General features: G+C 41.3%; 1 protein-coding gene across 2 annotated transcripts in view; it reads left to right on the forward strand.

Annotated features, from left to right (window-relative positions):
- CAMK1D (calcium/calmodulin dependent protein kinase ID) overlaps positions 1–20825 on the forward strand; it is a 420150-nt gene that overhangs the window by 256225 nt on the left and 143100 nt on the right. For both annotated transcript variants that reach the window (XM_060095424.1, XM_060095425.1), the window contains exon 3: positions 10264–10338. In XM_060095424.1, the coding sequence (XP_059951407.1) occupies positions 10264–10338 (75 nt within the window). The remainder of the gene's footprint in view (positions 1–10263; positions 10339–20825) is intronic.

The raw sequence follows: 20825 nt of genomic DNA on the forward strand, positions 1-20825 counted from the left end.
CAATTATGAAATAAATGTATTCAGCCAAGTATTTAAAGGTAAATCCCTCCTCACCATCTAAGGTTTTCATTAACTCAGTAACTTACCAGTGGTTCTCAAACTTTGCATTTGAATCACTTGGATTTTTTTTTTTTTTTTCCCAAAACTATCCGGAAGCCTAGGCTACTTCCCAAGCCAATTTAATCATAATGTCCAGGGACTAGATCCAGGTGTTATATATTTTAAAACTCCTCAGGTAATTCTAACATACAGCCGATTTTGAGACCCACCTGTAAGTTATAATGGGTGGTAATAGGAGCAGGAAAGAATTACACAGAGTCAAATCTTCTAACCTTTTTTGATTCAGGTGCCCAGCTTTTGAGTGCCTTTGGTCTGTAAGACTTTAGGAAGGCTGGAATTAATTGTTAATTCACTTATCCATTCTTCTACAATACTCGCTGAGTGTTGGTATGTGCCAGGCACTGGGTTTTTTGCACTGATTTGGACCTAACATTTCTCCTTTGGACTAAAGCTAACCAGGCCTTGGTTGGAACTTCTGGAGTTATTCCAGACATGAACAAATCACTTGGTCCTTTCTCTGTTGGTTCAGGGCCTTGTAGAAGCTGACTTTGGGAGAGGGAAAAGAAGGTCTTTTCCATGTGAATGGATTCTTATCTCAATAAATTCTATTCCATGTCTAACTGACAGACTTACCCACGCAAAAGAGCCTGTTGAAGCATGACTCATCCAGGTTTCTGTGTAGCAAGCAGTATTCTGGAGAACACTGAATATTGGCTTAAAATCAAGCATTGTGGGATCCTTTATACCTCAATATACTTTGCCTCCTTAATTTTGAGTTCATTGATTGTTAGAGTTGGAAAGGACCTGAGGGAGTATCCTGTTTGCCGAGTTAATTTCTAGATGAGGAAACTAAGACTCTGGAAAATGACGTGACCGATGTACACCATTTTCTGTCCTAGAGGATGGCCATCATTTTCCCCTAGAGACAGAGCCAGCCTAGTTAGCGCCCCTCCCGTGGTACCATTACAGGCTCCAGCCGTGCCTCCTTATGTACAAATGCTGGCCAGCCTCCACCCTACGTAGCCTGCATTGTACTAAGGATGCCTGAGATGCTTTTTTGAACATATGGTCAGCAGTGCACAAGGTTTTAATTGTTGTTTGTTTGTTTTGAAGGATTCAAAGCAAAACTCATTTCAAAATGAGAAAATATCACATGTGGTACTTAATCCTTAAACAAACAAATTGGCTTGCATTCTTAAGATGTAGTTGATTTAGATACCAGTCTTTTGCCTCTTAGTGTCCTGTTGATTACAGCGTCATCTGCTGGCATCAAAAAAAGATGATTCGAAGCTTTGGATTTTGAATCCTCGCCTTTCCTGGAGTGGCCTATATTCTTTTTTTTTTTTTTTTTAATTTATTTATTTATTTATTTATTTATTGGCTGCATTGGGTCTTTGTTGCTGCACATGGGCTTTCTCCAGTTGTGGCAAGCGGGGGCCACTCCTTGTGGTGCGTGGGCCTTTCATGGCGGTGGCCTTTCTCGTTGCAGAGCACAGGCTCCAGGTGCACAGGCCCCGGCAGTTGCGGCATGCGGGCCCAGCAGTTGCGGCTCGAGTTGTGGCTCTAGAGCACAGGCTCAGCAGTGTGGCGCATGGGCCTAGCTTCTCTGTGGCATGTGGGATCCTCCCGGACCAGAGCTCGAACCCGTGTCCCCTGCATTGGCAGGTGGACTCCCAACCAGTGCGCCACCAGGGAAGTCCCCTATATTCTTTTATTTTTTTAAAATTTATTTATTTTTGGCCGCATGGGGTCTTCGTTGCTGCGCACGGGCTTTCTCTAGTTGCGGTGCTCAGGGGCTACTCTTCGTTGTGGTGCGCGGGCTTCTCATTGCAGTGGCTTCTCTTGTTGCAGAGCACAGGCTCTAGGCGCTTGGGTTTCAATAGTTGTGGCACGTGGGCTCTAGAGTGCAGGCTCAGTAGTAGTGGTGCACGGGCTTATTTGCTCCGCGGCATGTGGTATCTTCCTGGACCAGGGCTCGAACCCGTGTCCCCTACATTGGCAGGCAGATTCTTAACCACTATGCCACCAGGGAAGCCCCCCTATATTCTTAATAGACAAGATCTCTCTATATATGTAACATGATACATGTATGTGTATATATATAATATTTTTTTCTTCTATACATATATATATATGTGTGTATACATAGATAATGAAACCACATAATTTCATGTTCAGTTAACAAATGAGGAAATCAAGTCAGAAAGTATTTAAAGGCTTGTCCAAAATCTTGCATTTAGGTTGGGTCTCAGCTCTGACACATCTATCTTTTGATTGCTTGAGCGGTTAAACTAATCAATATGTGTTTCTTTGTGTCCAGCATTATGGATACATTTTGGTGAATCAGGTGTTGATGATTTTGATCAAGAGCCTTCTAAAAATTACCTCTTTGTAAAAGTCTGGCAGTACAACAGTCCATCAACCTTTCTCTACTTGGGTTCAGTGAGAGAGAATCAGGCCCTAATTCCCTAAAGCATTTATTCTGTATAGTGAATTCACTTTCTCTCCTGTGCAACTAGTATGGTGCCATCCTTGGGAGAATTGAGAAAATAGTCACTCAAATCATTTTCTCTGTTCTGTTCAGATGAAGAACCTCAGTTAAGAAAAACTGGAAGGTGAAAATTTCCTCCCATCCTATAGCACACTTTTTGAGGTACTCATTTACTGGTTTAACATGTATCCTTCTAGACTTTTATTCTCTGCAAATAAAGCCATTTAACTATGTACACACATATGCATACAAACAGATGGATACAATGCAGTATGTACAAAAACAAGGTGATGAAAGAACTGGGGTGGCCCAGAGGAGAGGGAATCAGTCCTGCAAGAGGTAGGGGATAGCAAGGGGTTCGCAGTGGAAGTGATGGGTCTCGGAGGATGAGTAGTTTAATAAGAAGATAAGAGAGGGGGCCTCCCTGGTGGCGCAAGTGGTTGAGAGTCCGCCTGCCGATGCAGGGGATACGGGTTCATGCCCCGGTCTGGGAGGATCCCATATGCCGCGGAGCGGCTGGGCCCGTGAGCCATGGCCGCTGAGCCTGTGCGTCCGGAGCCTGAGCGTCCGGAGCCTGTGCTCCGCAACGGGGGAGGCCACAACAGTGAGAGGCCCGCATACCGCAAAAAAAAAAAAAAAAAAAAAAAGATAAGAGAGGAATGAGCACACCTATGTGGCCAGAGAGGAAGGTGTGCACTAGTGTTTGAGAACTGCCTGCGTCCAGTAAATTTCTGGTATGGGGCAGCGGTGGAGGATGAGATGGAATGGACGGGTGAGGACCAAGCAATATGGGACCTTGTAGGTCATGTCAAGTCGTTTGGACTTTATTCTGGACTGTGGAGAGCCATTGATGAATTTCATTCTAAGACATTTGATCAATTCTATATTGATTGTGGAATGATGGCTCAGGAAACAGCATGGAGAATGGTTAGAAAGAGAGGCAGACGGGAGGGAAGATAGGAGAATGATTAAGTGGTTATAAATTAGGAGTGATTATCAATAAAATAGGAATAATAATGCCTGCTTTATAGCGTTGTTGGGAGAATGAAATGAGATAACATCTGTGGATGCGCCTGTTAAGTTATAAAAAGGAAAGGTACTATTTTTTTAATACCACCTGGCAAATATTTCAACTTTATCACTTTCCCTTGTGACTGACAATATCCTGATTTTCTCAGCATTGTTTCCTGTACTGCTTGTAACAAGAGGGAGAGAAAAATCTGACCCAAGAAAGGAGGAAATGATTTTGTTGAATAAAAAAAAAAAAAAGGAAATCATAGTTACTTAGAAAAATCAAACTGTTTGCCAAGACGTCAGAATATTCTTCAAATATTTTTGAGGCCATTTGCCATGCCAGAGAACCATAGCCTCTTTTCTGTGAATGAAATTTAAATTTTCTGGGCTGTTTAGAAAAAGATAAGAGTGGTGGGTGGTGAAAGACCTGGTCCTTTAGGTCTTTGCCTGAGAGGGACCTGCTTTTCCCCTGAGGGAGCACTTCCTTGGACTGGACTGTTAACCCGGAAGTGCTTGTGGGAGGAGGACAGGAAGCTGGTCGCGGCTCATTGACGTAACTCCCGCCTTGTGCACCTGCACCGAGATCGGTTCCTCCACCATCTTCGTTCTGCTTTCACTAGTAATCACCGTGTCTCCTGTCTGCCCCTTCTGCATGTATTTCCTTCCATCTCTTACCTTCTTGTGGCCTCTTTAAGTTGAGTAGATAAGTGACCTTTTCCAAGGACCACCCAAAGGAAAGGTCTTTTGTTGCCTTTCCTTCTGATAATTCTCTTAGTGCTCATAATTACTGCTCTGGTCTCCCCCGCCCCCGCTCCAGATCAGTGAACCATGATAGGATGAAAACAAGCAAAAAATGTTGGATTTTCCTTTCTCTTCTCTTCTCTTCTGTGTTTTTATAACTTTCCTCAGTTCATATGGAGTTCAAAATGTGTGGCTCCTTGGACCATGGAGAATTAGACCAGAGGGAGAAATGATGTCACTATCATTTCATAGGAGCATGTACAGTCAATAGGATGCCTGTCCTTTGGGTCCCGATGTTCTCTCCAGCCTGGGGGTTTGGAATGGGGCCTACTTGTGCATTTGGCACGATTTTTTGCATGAATTAAATTTAAAATGTTTTCCTGGCTCTTTCTGGGGTTTTCTTGCTTGGCTGTCAGTTACCATGCAGGCAGAAGTCTGCCTCAGTGCCCATATGCTGTTTTCCCATTCAATTTTTCTCTCCCTCTCTCTGCCTGGGCCCACTTCCCTCTATCCACCTCTTCTGTCCATTATTGTAGATTATGGAGACGTTAGAGAAGATTACCACCTAAACCATTTACCCTCTGTACATAGATATACCAGACAGTGCTTACTTTGGGCCTGGTAGATAAGTGATTAAAATTAAGAGAGGGGCTTCCCTGGTGGCGCAGTGGTTGGGAGCCCGCCTGCCGGTGCAGGGGGCGTGGGTTCGTGTCCCGGTCCGGGAGGATCCCACGTGCTGCGGGGTGGCTGGGCCCGTGAGCCATGGCCACTGAGCCTGTGTGTCCAGAGCCTGTGCTCCGCAACGGGAGAGGCCACAGCAGTGAGAGGCCCGCGTACCGCAAAAAAAAAAAAAAATTAAGAGAGGTTCTTTTCATCACAGAGTTGCTTTCAGTGACATTATTCTTTTGACTGATGCATATTTTAGAAAGGATTGCTGTTTGGGGGTGGACATTTATCATGTTTGAAGGTCCTCTTGGCCGTGTTTTGGAGAGACCGAGTGCTGACCTACAGGTATTTAGCTATGCAAGGTTAACAGAACCTTGGTTTTCATTTGCTTGTAGCTGAGATGCCCCACCTCTTTTCTCTGTCCACTTTCTTCCCCCTTCTGATGATGCCAGCAGATGTAGGCTGATGCAAGGCTCTTCCTAATTGTGATTTCTGGACGCCTAACTGTTCCTTTTGCTTCTGAATATCTCTTCCTCTGGTTCCCTTTGACCCGCTGGGATTTTATCTGTCAGGATGTGTATAACCAAGTATCTTGAAAGCTTCCAGTAGATTTCAGGATAGTAGAACAAATCTCTGCCCCACTCCCCTCAGAAGTGGATATCATATTGTTAGTTATGAAATTTAATGCTTTAGGTGTGTTAATTCTATGCAAATAACTGAATTTATGTGGACTGTTTGATATTCTCATAGTTAATAGTTAATATGAACTTGTAAGTGCTTGAACAGGGTCTTGGGAGTTAGAATCTTGGCAATTCCAGTTACTAGTTGTATGACCTTGGAATACTTTCTTAGCCTCTTGGGGGTCTTAGTTTTCCTCTTTTAAAAATAGGGAGAATGATAGCTACTTTGTAGGATTGCTGTATTAAATGAAATCCTTAAAAATACTTAGTATAGTTTTGACACAGACTTAACACTCAGTAAATGGTATGTATAAAACAGCTATGTAAGTGGGGCCTAAAGAAAGTTATAAAATTAGTTCACTAGGTTTAGATGTGTTACATCCCAGGGGACTAAGGAAATTGCACTTATCGCAAAAAAGTCACAGTTGAAATATTTGAGAAAACAATATAAGAGATGTTGGCAAATTTTCCAAATCTGAAAAAGACTATGAGATGTATAGACAGGGAAGTTTGACTCCAATGCACAGCAAAGTTCTGGAACAGTAAATTAAGCATATGGTTTATAATCATTTAGTAAAGACTGTAGTGGTTGCTAGAAGTCACCATGGGTTTACTAAGAACAAAACTTCCCAAACATTCCATTTCCCTTTCAAATAGTATTATGTGCTGTGTAAAAGTGAGGAATGCCATTTCAGCCAAGAATCTAATTGTCTACTTATGGTTAGTACAATAAACTATGGGCTAAAACTGCTGGGTTTGTAACTCAGCAGCCATTGAAGCCAGCTGATTAATGTCTTGGTTTTCTTGATGGGGTCTCTGGTGGAATACCATGGAGTTCTGGCGTGTAACTCTCTCACTTAAGACTTTAACTAGGAATTTGGATGAAGACATACCGTATGAATGTGTACCAACCAAATATGCAGATGGCCCAAAGTGGAGAGGGGTAGTAACTATAATAGAAGAGAGAATCAAAATTCAGAATATTTCTGATCATTTGAAGCATTGCATGGAACCCAAAAGATTGAGTTGAATGAAGCTAAAGCGAAGACGTTACGCTCAAAAGGTCAAGCCTGAGTAAGGAAGGAGATCTTGTTTGGCAGAAGTTCAGGTAAAAATGATCTGGTCATTTAATTGACCCTAAACTTTATATTCTTCCATTCATCCATCCAGTCATTCCTTCACTGACTCTAACATGTATTGAAAGTACTACCTGCCATGCCCTTTTCTTAGCACTGGGGAGACAGCAGTGAAGAAAATAGTCAAAAATCCCTACCCCCGTGGACCTTACCTTCTTTATACGCCAACAGTTGTGTAGCTGCCTAAAAAAGTGAACCTAATGTTAGACTTTATTTACAAAAAGTAGAATATCCAGCTCATGATGGTTAATAGTTCTACTCTATGATTTACTATGTTGTTCTTGGTGCTTTGTCTTACACGGGGATCCTTACTTTCAGTTCTGAATGCTCTAGTCTGGACAAACAAGAGTGACAATAACGTGATGGTAGGAATATAAACCATGTTGAAGGGGAATTGGTCGATGACAGGAAGAGTAAACTAAGTAGGGAAATTATATCCCTCAAATATTTGCAAGATACATGAGACGAGCTTATAAGATATGTAAGCTTGTTCTGTGTGGTTCCCAGGAGTCAATACTAATTATAACGAGGATGATTTCTGGTAAACAGAAGAAAGATTGAGCTCCGTGAGGGCTGAGATGTCGCTGCTGTGATTCCTAGTCATGTGCCTGGTACATGGTGGGCGCCCAGAGATGTGTGGATGGATATTCCCATGGCATTTTGTGAAGATAACCTAGGTACTGAAATAATGTAAAAAATTTAAGTTCAGTTTTTGTATATCTTAAGGAATCGGAGGGTGGAATAAAGTACCTGAGAACAGCTCTGGGAGATCAGGATGTTTTCTTCGATCACGGTCTAACATTTACAAGTGAATTAAACCACTTTTCTTAAGAGACATTTAAGAGGCCATTTTAAGATTTCTTTGAAATTTCTAATATGCTTATTCACACATTACCCAACCCAGCTCAACCTGCATCATTTTTTGAGGGCTTCACCATAATTCTGACCCAGGGCCTTGCTTTCTCTGAATTTAACAATTCTGCAGAGCATAACATTTAATTCTTCCCTAATTGCTTCATGGGTCTCCCCATCAAGGTGGTAAGATTTTGGAGGGAAGAACCTTATTTTATATTTTTCTTGTATCAGACACAGAGCGGAAAGTCAGGAAATGATGCTTGCTTGCTTGATTGATTCATCCACTAAGAAGGAGAGTCAGTAGCAGTATCATTTCAGCCACTGTAAGAACTCATGTAAGACATAACGGTTAAATAGACTTTAATTTCTCTAGCCCCTGCATACAAAGAAGGGATTTATGTTCTTAATTTATTAGAGTCTCCTACGTTGGCCGGGCAAGTGCTTTGTACGTAGCTGATTCTTTGTATATAGTTGAATATTAATGGCTGTAGTCCAGGGCTCAAATTGTCTTCTTGGCTGAACCTCTGAGGGGAGCTGGGACTCCAGGTACAAACCCCTAAGCCCAGTTTGGAGGCTCATTGACTGTGATTCATGTACTTACGTGGCTGGATCTAGAACCCAGTTACATTTGAATTTCAGATAAACAACAATGCAATGTTTGGGACACACTTATATTTAAAAAATGTTCATTGTTTATCTAGAATCAAACGTTAACTGGGTGCCCTGTATTTTATCTGGCAACTCTCCATATAAACCCCATTCTTTTCGTGTTGCCATGAATCTAAGCTGTTAATTAACCCCTAAATTAACTTCACTGAAAGAAAATATTTGTGCCCATGTGATTGATTCCAATGGCAACTTTTTTTAATTGAAAAGAGGGAAAATCCATGCGCTGTATACTGTTTTTGTCATATTCTTTCAGGTGTGTCCAATAATGATACTTCCACAGACACCTAGGGTCTCAGCAGTTCCACATTAATCTCTCATGGTTTCCTTGGTGGCATAGTTTAGTTGGCTCACATGATATGTTGCTGAGACACCACAGAAACCATTGCTAACAAATAATTAGGTTCTCCACGTTAGAAGCGGGTGAAATGTGAATTTGGGATACTCTGTCTTCTCACGTCCTACACATCAACTGCATTGGCTAATAAGAGCCGCAGCAATCAAAGCAAAACATTACCTCTCTTAGTTAATTCTTTTGTTCTCTTCTTTCATCTGCTCATAGGGAAGATAATATTCCTTAAAAACTTCTTTTGAGGGGAAGACAGCTCACACTTAGGAAAATTGCATCCATTTTCCCTAACTAAGTAATGACTTGCCGTTTAGGAGCAAAAGCCTTAAATACCATTTATTCATTCAGCAAACATTTATCAAGCAGCTCTATGCTAGGTACTAAGGGGAAACAGAATGAGTAAGATGTAGTCCCTTCTTTCAAGGGTTCACAGGAATCTGCCCGTTCAGTGCTTGCTTCTAAATGGCTCAGCAGTCATTTCAGAGAAAAAGTGTGTAGTAAGAGCTAATTAGCTCATAATGAAATGGTTCTTCTCCCAAATGCTTTAAACAAACACCAAACCTTACATTCTGAGCAGAGGCTGTTCCTAATCGGTATTTCGAGGGGCTGGAATTGGACTGTTTCCTTCTCCCTTTGTTCGGTCGTTAGGACTTTGCTGCTCCCAGTGTGGTCCGCAGACCAGCGGCATCAGCATCCCCTGGGAGCTTGTTAGCAATGCAGACCCTCGGGCCCTGTCCTGGACCCACTGAATCAGAGTGCGCAGTGGAACCAGGACCCCAGGTGATTCATGTGCGCCCTGAGGTTTGAGAAGCCCTGGTTTGATACAGAATTTCTCCAGCTCCACTTTGTGTGGGATGATCATCTGAGGATCTTGTTAAGGCAGATTCCTGGGCCCCAGCCTCAGGGATTCTGATTCTGTATGATGGGGCCCAGCCTGAGAATTTGCATTTCTCACAGCCTCCCAGGAGATGCTGGTGTTGCCTGTTTGGGAACCACTCTTGGGGTAGCACCTGTCTAGCTCGCTTGGGGTATTGAACTGACCTTTGTTGGCGATGGCGACTAGAACCCCAATGAGAAACTCAGTCTGGTTTTCCATTGCTTACAGTGGAGTCAGGAACATGAGGACGAAACTGCTCCCTGGAAGATCTAGCCTGTTGTGGGGATGGATTTGCATACAGTGAACTATTCAGGCCAGTCTGTTGTGGCCGTTGTGAGACTACAGAAGAGGGAGCAATTAAATTCTCCTTGGGGGCTCAGCCATTTGAGTTGGGCCCTGCAAGATAATAGGATTTTGGCCCATTCCTGGGACTCATATGAATAAATGCCAGGAGAGTGGGATATACATGAAGCAGTGATAGTGAATCCAGTATTGCTACATTGTAAGGTATAGAGCCTCCAGAAAGAAGAAGAGCAGAGAGCATGGGAGATGGGTCTGGGAAAAAGTTTGGGGACAAGATGGAGAGGTGTCTTAAAAATGTCACCTTAAGAAGTTTCGATTCTGTCCTAGAACTTTTTGCTATAATGACATCTGTTTTAAAAAAAAAAAAAAAAAGTTTGCATGTCTCGTACTTACTATTCTGTGTGTGTGCTTTTTTTTTCTTTCAGGATTAAGCATGAAAACATTGTGGCCCTGGAAGACATCTATGAAAGCCCAAATCACTTGTACTTGGTCATGCAGCTGTAAGTACCTGGTTTAATCGATGAGTGCAGACCAAATGCCTAAAGGGCCAGGTGGTAAAATAAATTAATGGAGTGGGCCGGGCAAGACAGCAGGGTGTGGTGAGAACTGTAGGGCAGTGGGCAAGAATATGTCCGTCTAAGACCAGTGGTCTTTAGACCTCACTTGGTCTCATCTGCAGCTGCTGGATCCGACCGAAAATCTGGAGTCCTCACAATGGAATCCAACGCTACTATTGCAGGGTCGCTCTATTTAGGATGTCTCTTTCACTTTTTTAATGTGCAAGGTCCAAATATTGCTTCCTGAAAACACTTCAGTGGGCCCACTGTGAAGTACACTCTGCTCCTGTCTCCAGGAGAAACTCCCACCCTTGTCTTCATTTCTAGGGAGGCTGGGGGATGGCAGCAGATGGTAGCTGTGTGTTTTGTCCCTTCCCTTCTCCTCTTCTGCTGGCAGATAAATGCACATGTGATTCATGCCAAACATACGAGACGTATAATTGGAGTTGGACTATGCCATTATCATAGTCCCCCTTTAGAATATTTCTGCATTCCAGTAACTCTGGAGCTTACCAGAAGGTGGAAGAAATAAGAAAGCTGAATATCTAGGTAGAGGCTATACTTGAACAGGTGTTTTATTGTTTTTTTTCTTTTTTAATGTGAGGGGAAATTAGCCTTCCCACATACACAAATGCTTTATTCTAAGTGATGTAATTCGTAGGAGTATTCCAGGACTAAACTTGTTATAATTAAGTGACGGAAACTGTATCAGAGTGCTGCATTTTCACCACGACTTGAGTAAATTCTGGAACACTGTGTTAGTGAGCTTAATGACCAAAGAGGATTTTTGCTGAAGGTCAGAATATATACTTAAATTTCATTATTTATTAATGATTTTCAGATGTTGAATTTCCAAAGGGATTTAGAAGATTTGAGGGTCAGGCTAACAATTTCTTTTTCATCGATTTTCCTTTTTCTTATGAATGTTTAAACGACACATTAACTTGGAATCATGTTAGGATGCAAATAAGTTTTCATCAGTGCATTTATTTAATCTTTCATTATTTTAAAAGTATTTTTAGTAGATTATGACACTTTTTTATAAACACTTATAAAAGTGTACAAGTTGGAAGCACGTGGGCAATTTTTCTCTGACAAGTGACAGTCCTAGGTGCTGACCAGCAGTTTTACAGGTTTGTGTGTTGTTGTCTGCCGTTAGACAGGCAGTGACTGCTGACTCCATGTTAATTTTCAGTATCCTAAGTGCGATCTTTCCTAGTTCCTTGCTATTCTGTTTGTTTTATGATTCACATTTCTAGTTCCCCCCAGATCTGATATCCTTCCTAGAAACTCATGTGACTTTTCTTTTATACAGAATCAACTCTTAAAGAAGCAGGTGAATCACTTTCCCACCAAATATTGACTGCCCAATAGGAAAAACAGAACATTTTGGGGACAAGAAAAAGCCCCACAAAATGTCCGTAGTACATTTAAATGTGTGCTTTTTTTATTGGCGACGCAAAAAACAAAATATTAATACTTGAATCCAAAGCTATATGCATTCACTTGCTTTAAGTTCTCTGTTTATGAAACCGTCACTAAATAAGAGGCAAGCACTCCATATGTGTACGTCTCACCTCTGCCTCTTACTGGCTGGGTGAACTTTAGCAAATAACTGGGCCTTTCTTACTGGAAGCTGGGCCTTTCTTATCGGTTTCCTCACTGAAAAAAATTTTACATAATAATAATAATATTTACATAGAGGGCTGTAGTGAGTACTGAATGAAAAAAAATGTGTGGGAGATAGTCTGCCATAAATAATAGGTCCTCAATGCAGACTACTTTCTCTATGGAATTATTTTATCAGTTTGTCTCTGCAGATGGTCTTTAATTTTATGAGATAAAGTTCAAGTACATTTGAATTCTACCTTTCTAAGCAACTTGACTGTATACTTATGAGCCGTAGTGTATATAAAGATAGGTTGGCAGGAGAGCATGAAAGTGTCCAGAATGGGATGAACTTTAGAACATTTCTCTTACTATTTTATTGTTTTCAGTGTGTAAGTCTTCCATATCTGTTGAATTTATTCTGAAATATTTTTTTTTTGATCTTGTTGTAAATGGGTTTTTACTTCATTTTTCCAGTGACTTGCTTCTGTTATAAAAATACAGTTGATTTTTGTACATTAACTTACAATCTTGCTAAATTCACTTATTGTTTGTAGTAGTTGTTTTGTGGATTTCTTAGCATTTCCTATCTAAACAATCATGTCATCTGCAATTTATGTTGATTCTGGTTGGTCCCCAAAGGAATTCTATTTGGTAAAACACTGATAGTTTAGTCCTAAATATTAAGTGTATTTGAATGTCGTAATTATATTCCTTTAAAATGTTTTATGTCAGATGTTTTGAAAATTCAAATTGACCTCCCTCTTATTCCTTCCTCTCCTCCACTCGTTATCTTTTTTTTTTTTTTTTTTTTTTTTTTTTTTTTTTTTGCTGTACGCGGGCCTCTCACTGCTGTGGCCTCTCCCGTTGCGGAGCACAGGCTCCGGACACACAGGCTCCGCGGCCATGGCTCGCGGGCCCAGCCGCTCCGCGGCATGTGGGATCTTCCGGGATCGGGGCACAAACCCGTGTCCCCTGCATCGGCAGGCGGACTCTCAACCACTGCGCCACCAGGGAAGCCCTCCACTCGTTATCTTAATCAGTGAGATTTTTTTTAAAAAGCAATGGCAAAAAAGAAAGAAAGGGAGGGAGGAAGGAAGGAAGGAAGGAAGGAAACCCTTAATGGATCAGAATATAATCCTGGGAAAATCTTTGGTCTGGTTTGAGGATTTTGTGGGCTTTATTGTTATTTTTGTTGTTGTGTTTTAGTTTTTGTCAGTAAGACTCAATAGTTTTCGTTCCTGAGACCCCTGTATTTTTTCTGCCTGGGTCAGTGGAACATGGGCTTGTTTGTTTTTTTTAAGAGTTTAGGAAGTCCTTGATTTCGAAATACTTGGGGATGATCTAGAACACATCATTTGAGAAGGACTGTAGTTCACAGTATTTGTGCCTGGGAGGTTTCTGGTTTCCTAAGAAACATCATCTTAGGCGCTGACACTCAGATATAATAGGGGATGCTCAGTAGTAATTTTATTACTTAGCTAATTGCTATTTCGACTCTGAGTACTGTTTGTTCCTTTGCTACTGCAGCAAAGGAGACTTGATTGTTTATAGAGGTCTATATTTAAATTTTTTTCAGGGTTTGGGACAAATACCTTTTTTCCCCGAGGGCTATTTTTTGGAACATTCTTCTCTTTTTTTAGTTCTTTTTAAAATTTTATTATTGAGAGATAATTGACTTATAACATTATATTCATTTTAGGTGTACAACATAATGAATAGTTCTTTTTGGAACATTCTTCTTTAGATAGTGTGAGATCAAAATGACATTGAGGTAAATTGCAGAAGAAAAGTCAGTTTGTTTAAAGTTTATTTCTGGTCTGACTTTGCTTGTGGGGTGTTAGCCCACATATCTGGAGATGATAAAGGACAGCCCCTCACCTCCTCCCCTTCCACATCTATAACAGCTTAGGAAGTAAAAAAACACTTCAGGCTGATACATTTCAAAGGGCACATCAGAATTACTTTTTCAAGAATGAGATTATATTTCTTATTGAATTGTATCATATTCACCAGGTCCGAAGTAAACTCCTAAACGTTTCACAAAATCTGCTTTCTCCTGCTGTCTGTCTCATCCCAGCAAATGGTAAACTTCTTTCTTCCAGTTGCTCAGGCCAAAATCCAAAGTCTTCCTTGACTCACCTTTTTTCTCTTAGGCCCTACAGTCCCATCCATTGGCAAACCCTGTGGTCACTAACTCGAGACTATCTCGAGAATCCAGCCACTTTCTCATCATCTCCACCATCATGGATAAAACTTATCTTTCTTCCCCCATCCTTTCCCCACTGCACTGTTCTTTCTCAGCATGTTAGCCAGACCTTGTCATGTCTCTTGAAAACTCCTACTGGCTTCCCATCTCAGAGTACAAGACCAAGTCCCTTTTTTTTTTTTTTTTTTTTGGCCGGACCATGTAGCATGCAGGATCTTAGTTCCCCAACCAGGGATTGAACCCAAGCCGCAAGCAGTGGAAGCGGGGAGTCTTAACCACTGGACCACCAGGGAAGTGCAAAGACCAAGTCCTTGTAGCAGTCTCAAGGGTCTTCCATGTCCAGACCCCCTGGTCACCTCTCTGACCTCGCCTCCCACTCCTCATTATTTCATTCACCTTGCTGTTCCTCAGACACACCACGCCTGTGCCACCACGGACCTTTGTTCTGCTTGGAACACTGTCTCTTTGATATCTTCACGCTATCATGGAAATATTAGAAATATTAGAATTTCTACCAAATGTCACCGTTTCAATGAGATATTATTCCCCAGCGCCCCTGTGAAATAGCAGCTCTCCCTACCATCTCTTGCCACACACACATTGATTCCTGGCCCCCTTCCCAGCTTGATTTTTCTCTGTAGCACTTGTCACCGTCAGAAGACGTATCTCTGCTTTGTTCTCTGCTAGAACCATGCTTGCACATTACGGTAGGCACTTACTAAATATTTGTTCCATTAATGATTACATATAATAGGAATAGTGGTTAACACTTACTTACTCACTCATTTAATCCTATCACAAACTCAGGAGCAACTCTCTCTCTCTCTTTTTTTTTTAACTTAAACTGCATACAGCATATTTTTTTTTAATTTTTAAAAAATTTTTGGCTGTGCCATGTGGCATATGGGATCTTAGTTCCCCGACCAGGGATCAAGCCCATGCCCCCTGCACTGGAAGTGCAGAGTCTTAACCACTGGACCGCCAGGGAAGTCCTCAGGAGCAACTCTTATCCCAATTTTACATGAAGAACCTGAGCAGAAAACTTGGATCATTTATCCAAGCCAGCGCAGGAGCAACTCTTATCCCAATTTTACATGAAGAACCTGAGCAGAAAACTTGGATCATTCATCCAAGCCAGCGAGTGACCCAGTGAATACACTTAATGAACGTAATACAATACACTGATGACATTTTCTAGGAAAAAATCTTGTAGGTAATATTAATGTGAATAGTTCAGTTTACCTTGAAAAATGTATTACTTATGATTACATAAATGCTTAGCTAACTATAAAATGCCCTGTATATTGTAGTGGTTTGTTAGGGGAATAAAATTTACTACATAATATCACAGAAAGTCACTAAACCAATCTCAGTTCATTCACAGCAGTGATTGTGTTTCTTTCTTAATTTTTTCAACTAATGAAGGAATGGCTGAACGTTTTTTACCAGTATTGTGATTTGCTGCATTGTGCGTATTCCATGCGAGATAGAGATATTTCTGATATTCCTTTTATTCCAGAACAGCATTAAGATGTGTGCAACTAGTTGCCCTGAAAACTAATGATTAAACACACGTTCTTTAAAGAATGTTAATTTGATTCCTGAGCAGTCCAAGACACAAAAATATATGCAGCTTCCAAGAGAAAATATGATTTATCTACTCCACTAGCTGGTGCATGAATCTGTTCGAACAGTTCCCTATTTGTGGGCTGCCAGTGTTATTTCATGTGGATATTGTATTCATAATTCATACTGTGTGTTCCCAGAAACAGTTTTAATTAGAACACAAATTATGACTCCCAACAGAAAGTCTTTTGTAAGTAGCCAAGCATAATAATGAAGACAAAAGTGTTTCTGACTATGACACCTTCATATATTTACATATAATTTACCAAAATCTTCTCTCTGTTCACAACAGGCACTAACTGAGAGCCCAGAGGGCCCGTGGCTTCTGTTCAGTATTGGGTGGGTGGGCAGGGGCTTGGGGGACACACATGAGGTGCAGTCGGGGGATTCCATGACTTTCTTTGTGGAAGAGCAATCATAACCCACCAGCGCTGCACCCCTCAAGGTTTGCGCAGGGAGCTCTGGATCACCAGGAAGTCCTCAGTGGAGGAAACGGCCTTAGGTGGAGGGTGATTAGGACTTAGCCAGATGGATGTGCTGGGCATGGTGTAGGTGGGGGGAATCCATGCTCCAGGCTGAAGGGCTGTCACACAGAGAGGCTTTAAGGAGCCTGGGTGGGATGTGTGGGGCTCAGTCTGTGGGGACTTCAGTTTGTGAGAGGTTTAGTCTGTGAGGGGTTCAGTCTACGAGGGGTCCAATCTGTGAGGGGTTTAGAATGTAGGGGGTCCAGTCTATGGGGATCTGTTCTTTGCAGGTTTCAGTTTATGGGGGATCCAGCCTGTTGTGAGCGGTCCAGTCTGGGAGGAGTTTAACCCGTGGAAGGTCCAGTCTGTGGAGTGTTCAGTCTTTGAGGGGTGCCATTGTAAGGTGCTCAGTCTGTTGGGATCTGTCTTTGGGGGTTCAGCCTGTATGCGGTTTTGTCCTGTGGGGTTTCAGTCTGGCTAGGATGGGGGACTGTGTGACATCTTGGTGGGAGGTATGGCTGGAGACCTGAGCAGAGGCAAACCCAATATTGCAGCTGCTGCTTCTTTGTCATCCTCCAGGCTAATTACTTAATATGCTTTTATTGTTTTTCCTGCCACTGGAAAACCTACTGAGAGTTAGAGTTTAGAGAGTTAAGGAGGAAAAGAAAAGAGAAAAGCCAAGGTCCAAGATAATCATGAACCAATTTTACCAGGTTCAACTGTTTGAAATTGCCAACATACAATCACATTTTTTAGATCTTCCTTTTTTAATGTAAGCACTTAAAACTGTAAATTTTCCTCTTAGCACTGCTTTTCCTGAATCCTATAAGTTTTAGTATGTTGTGTTTTTATTTTCATTTGTCACAAGACATTTTCTCCTTTCCCTTGTGATTTCTTCTTTGACCCATTGGCTGTTGGAGTGTGTTGTTTAATTTCTACATATTTGTGAATTTTCCAGTTTTTCTTCCACTGTTGATTTCTACTTTCCTTCCATTGTGTTAGGAAAAGATACTTTGTATGATTTCAGTCTTTTAAAATTTATTGAATTTTTTTGTGTTTTGCGACCTAACATATCCTGGAGAATGTTCCATACGAACTTGACAAAAATGTGCATTCTGCTGTTGCTGGATGCTCTGTTCTGTGTATGTCTATTGATCCAATGGGCTTGTAGTTCAAGGCCTCTATTTCCTTATTGATGTTCTGTTTGGCTGTTCCGTCTATTATGGAGAGTAGCATATTGAAGTCTCCTATTTTTACAGAGCTGTTTCTTCCTTCAATCCTTTCAATGTTTGCTTCATATACCTTGGAGCTCTGTTGTGTAATACATGTTTGATGTGTGAATGGATCACACATCCATTCACAAAGGTGAATGGATCCAAAGGTGAATGGATCCTTTTATCAATGTATAATGTCCTCCTTTGTTTCTTACAACAGTTTTGACTTTTTTTTAAACATCTTTATTGGAGTATAATTGCTTTGCAATGTTTTGTTAGTTTCTGCTGTATAACAAAGTGAATCAGCTAAACGTATACATATACCCCCATGTCCCCTCCCTCTTGCGTCTCCTTCCCACCCTCCCTATCCCAACCCTCTAGGTGGTCACAAAGCACGGAGCTGATCTCCCTTTGCTATGCGGCTGCTTCCCACTATCTATCTGTTTTACATTTGGTAGTGTATATACGTCCATGCCACTCTCTCACTTTGTCCCAGCTTACCCTTCCCCCTCCCCATGTGCTCAAGTCCGTTCTCTATGTCTGTGTCTTTATTCCTGTCCTGCCCCTAGGTTCATGAGAACCATTTTTTTTTTTTAGATTCCATAGTTAGCATACGGTATCTGTTTTTCCCTTTCTGACTTACTTCACTCTGTATGACAGGCCCTAGGTCCATCCACCTCACTACAAATACCTCAGTTTCGTTTCTTTATATGTCTGAGTAATATTCCATTGTATATATGTGCCACATCTTCTTTATCCATTCATCTGTCGATGGACACTTAGGTTGCTTCCGTGTCCTGGCTATTGTAAATAGAGCTGCAATGAACATTGTGGTACATGACTCTTTTTGAATTATGGTTTTCTGAGGTTTATACCCAGTAGTGGGATTGCTGGGTCATATGGTGTTTCTATTTTTAGTTTTTTAAGGAACCCCCATACTGTTCTCCATAGTGGCTGTATCTATTTACACTCCCACCAACAGTGCGAGAGGGTTCCCTTTTCTTCACACCCTCTCCAGCATTTATTGTTTGTTGATTTTTTGATGATGGCCATTCTAACCAGTGTGAGGTGATACCTCATTATAGTTTTGATTTGCATTTCTTGAATGATTAGCAATGTTAAGCGTCCTTTCATGTGTTTGTTGGCAATCTGTATATCTTCTTTGGAGAAATGTCTATTTAGGTCTTCTGCCCATTTTTGGATTGGGTTGTTTGTTTTTTTGATATTGAGCTGCATGAGCTGCTTGTATATTTTGGAGATTAATCATTTGTCCGTTGATTCATTTGCAAATATTTTCTCGCATTCTGAGGGTTGTCTTTTTGTCTTGTTTATGGTTTCCTTTGCTGTGCAAAAGCTTTGAAGTTTCATTAGGTCCCATTTGTTTATTTTTGTTTTTATTTCCATTTCTCTAGGAGGTGGGACAAAAAGGATCTTGCTGTGATTTAAGTCATAGAGTGTTCTGCCTGTGTTTTCCTCTAAGAGTTTTATAGTGTCTGGCCTTACATTTAGGTCTTTAATCCATTTAGAGTTTATTTTTGTGTATGGTGTTAGGGAGTATTCTAATTTCATTCATTTACATATAGCTGTCCAGTTTTCCCAGCACCACTTATTGAAGAGGCTGTCTTTTCTCCATTGTATATTCTTGCCTCCTTTATCAAAGATAAGGTGACCATATGTGTGTGGGTTTATCTCTGGGCTTTCTATCCTGTTCCACTGATCTATATTTCTGTTTTTGTGCCAGTACCATACTGTCTTAATTACTGTAGCTTTGTAGTATAGTCTGTAGTCTGGGAGCCTGATTCCTCCAGCTCCACTTCTTATTTATTTTTTAGTTTTTATTTTTTTGCGGTACACGGACCTCTCACTGCCATGGCCTATCCCGCTGCAGACCACAGGCTCCGGCTGCAAGGCCCAGCGGCCATGGCTCATGGGCCCAGCCGCTCTGCGGCACGTGGTATCCTCCCGAACCGGGGCACGAACCCACGTCCCCTGCATCGGCAGGCTGACCCCCAACCACTGCGCTACCAGGGAAGCCCCTCCATTTTTCTTTCTCAAGACTGCTTTGGCTATTCAGCGTCTTCTGTGTTTCCATACAAATTGTGAAATTTTTTGTTCTAATTCTGTGAAACATGCCATTGGTAGTTTGATAGGGTTTGCATTGAATCTGTAGATTGCTTTGGGTAGTACAGTCATCTTCACAATGTTGATTCTTCCAATCCAAGAGCATGGTATATCTCTCCATCTGTTTGTATCATCTTTAATTTCTTTCATCAGTGTCTTATAGTTTTCTGCATACAGGTCTTTTGTCTCCTTACGTAAGTTTATTCTTAGGTGTTTTATTCTTTTTGCTGCATTGGTAAATGGGAGTGTTTCCTTCATTTCTCTTTCAGATTTTTCATCATTAATATATAGGAATGCAAGAGATTTATGTGCATTAATTTTGTAATCTGCTACTTTACCAGATTCATTGATTAGCTCTAGTAGCTTTCTGGTAGCATCTTTAGGATTCTCTATGTGTAGTATCATGTCATCTGCAAACAGTGACTGTTTTACTTCTTCTTTTCCAATTTGGATTCCTTTTATTTCTTTTTCGTCTCTGATTGCTGTGGCCAGAACTCCCAAAACTATGCTGAATAATACTGGTGAGAATGGGCAACCCTGTCTTTTTCCTGATCTTAGTAGAAATGGTTTCAGTTTTTCACCATTGAGGACGATGTTGGCTGTGGTTCTGTCATATATGGCCCTTATTAGGTTGAGGTAAGTTCCCTCTATGCCTACTTTCTGGAGGGTTTTTATCATAAATGGGTGCTGAATTTTGTTGAAAACTTTTTCTTTCATCTGTTGAGATTATCATAAGGTGGTTATCCTTCAATTTGGTAATATGGTGTATCACATTGATTGATTTGCATTTATGAAATGTGCTGTTGGATTCTGTTTGCTAATATTTTGTTGAGGATTTTTGCATCTATATTCATCAGTGATATTGGCCTGTAGTTTTCTTTTTTAGTGACATCTTTGATTTTGGTATCAGGGTGATGGTGGCCTTGTAGAATGAGTTTGGGAGTGTTCCTCCCTCTGCTATGTTTTGGAAGAGTTTGAGAAGGATAGGTGTTAGGTCTTCTCTAAATGTTTGATAGAATTCGCCTGTGAATCCATCTGGTCCTGGGCTTTTGTTTGTTGGAAGATTTTTTTTTTTTTTTTTTGCGGGACATGGGCCTCTCACTGCTGTGGCCTCTCCTGTTGCGGAGCAAAGGCTCCGGACGCGCAGGCTCAGCGCCATGACTCATGGGCCCAGCTGCTCCACGGCAT

The sequence above is a fragment of the Mesoplodon densirostris genome, chromosome 4 (genome assembly GCF_025265405.1).
Source record: "Mesoplodon densirostris isolate mMesDen1 chromosome 4, mMesDen1 primary haplotype, whole genome shotgun sequence".
Taxonomy (NCBI): Eukaryota; Metazoa; Chordata; class Mammalia; order Artiodactyla; family Ziphiidae; genus Mesoplodon; species Mesoplodon densirostris.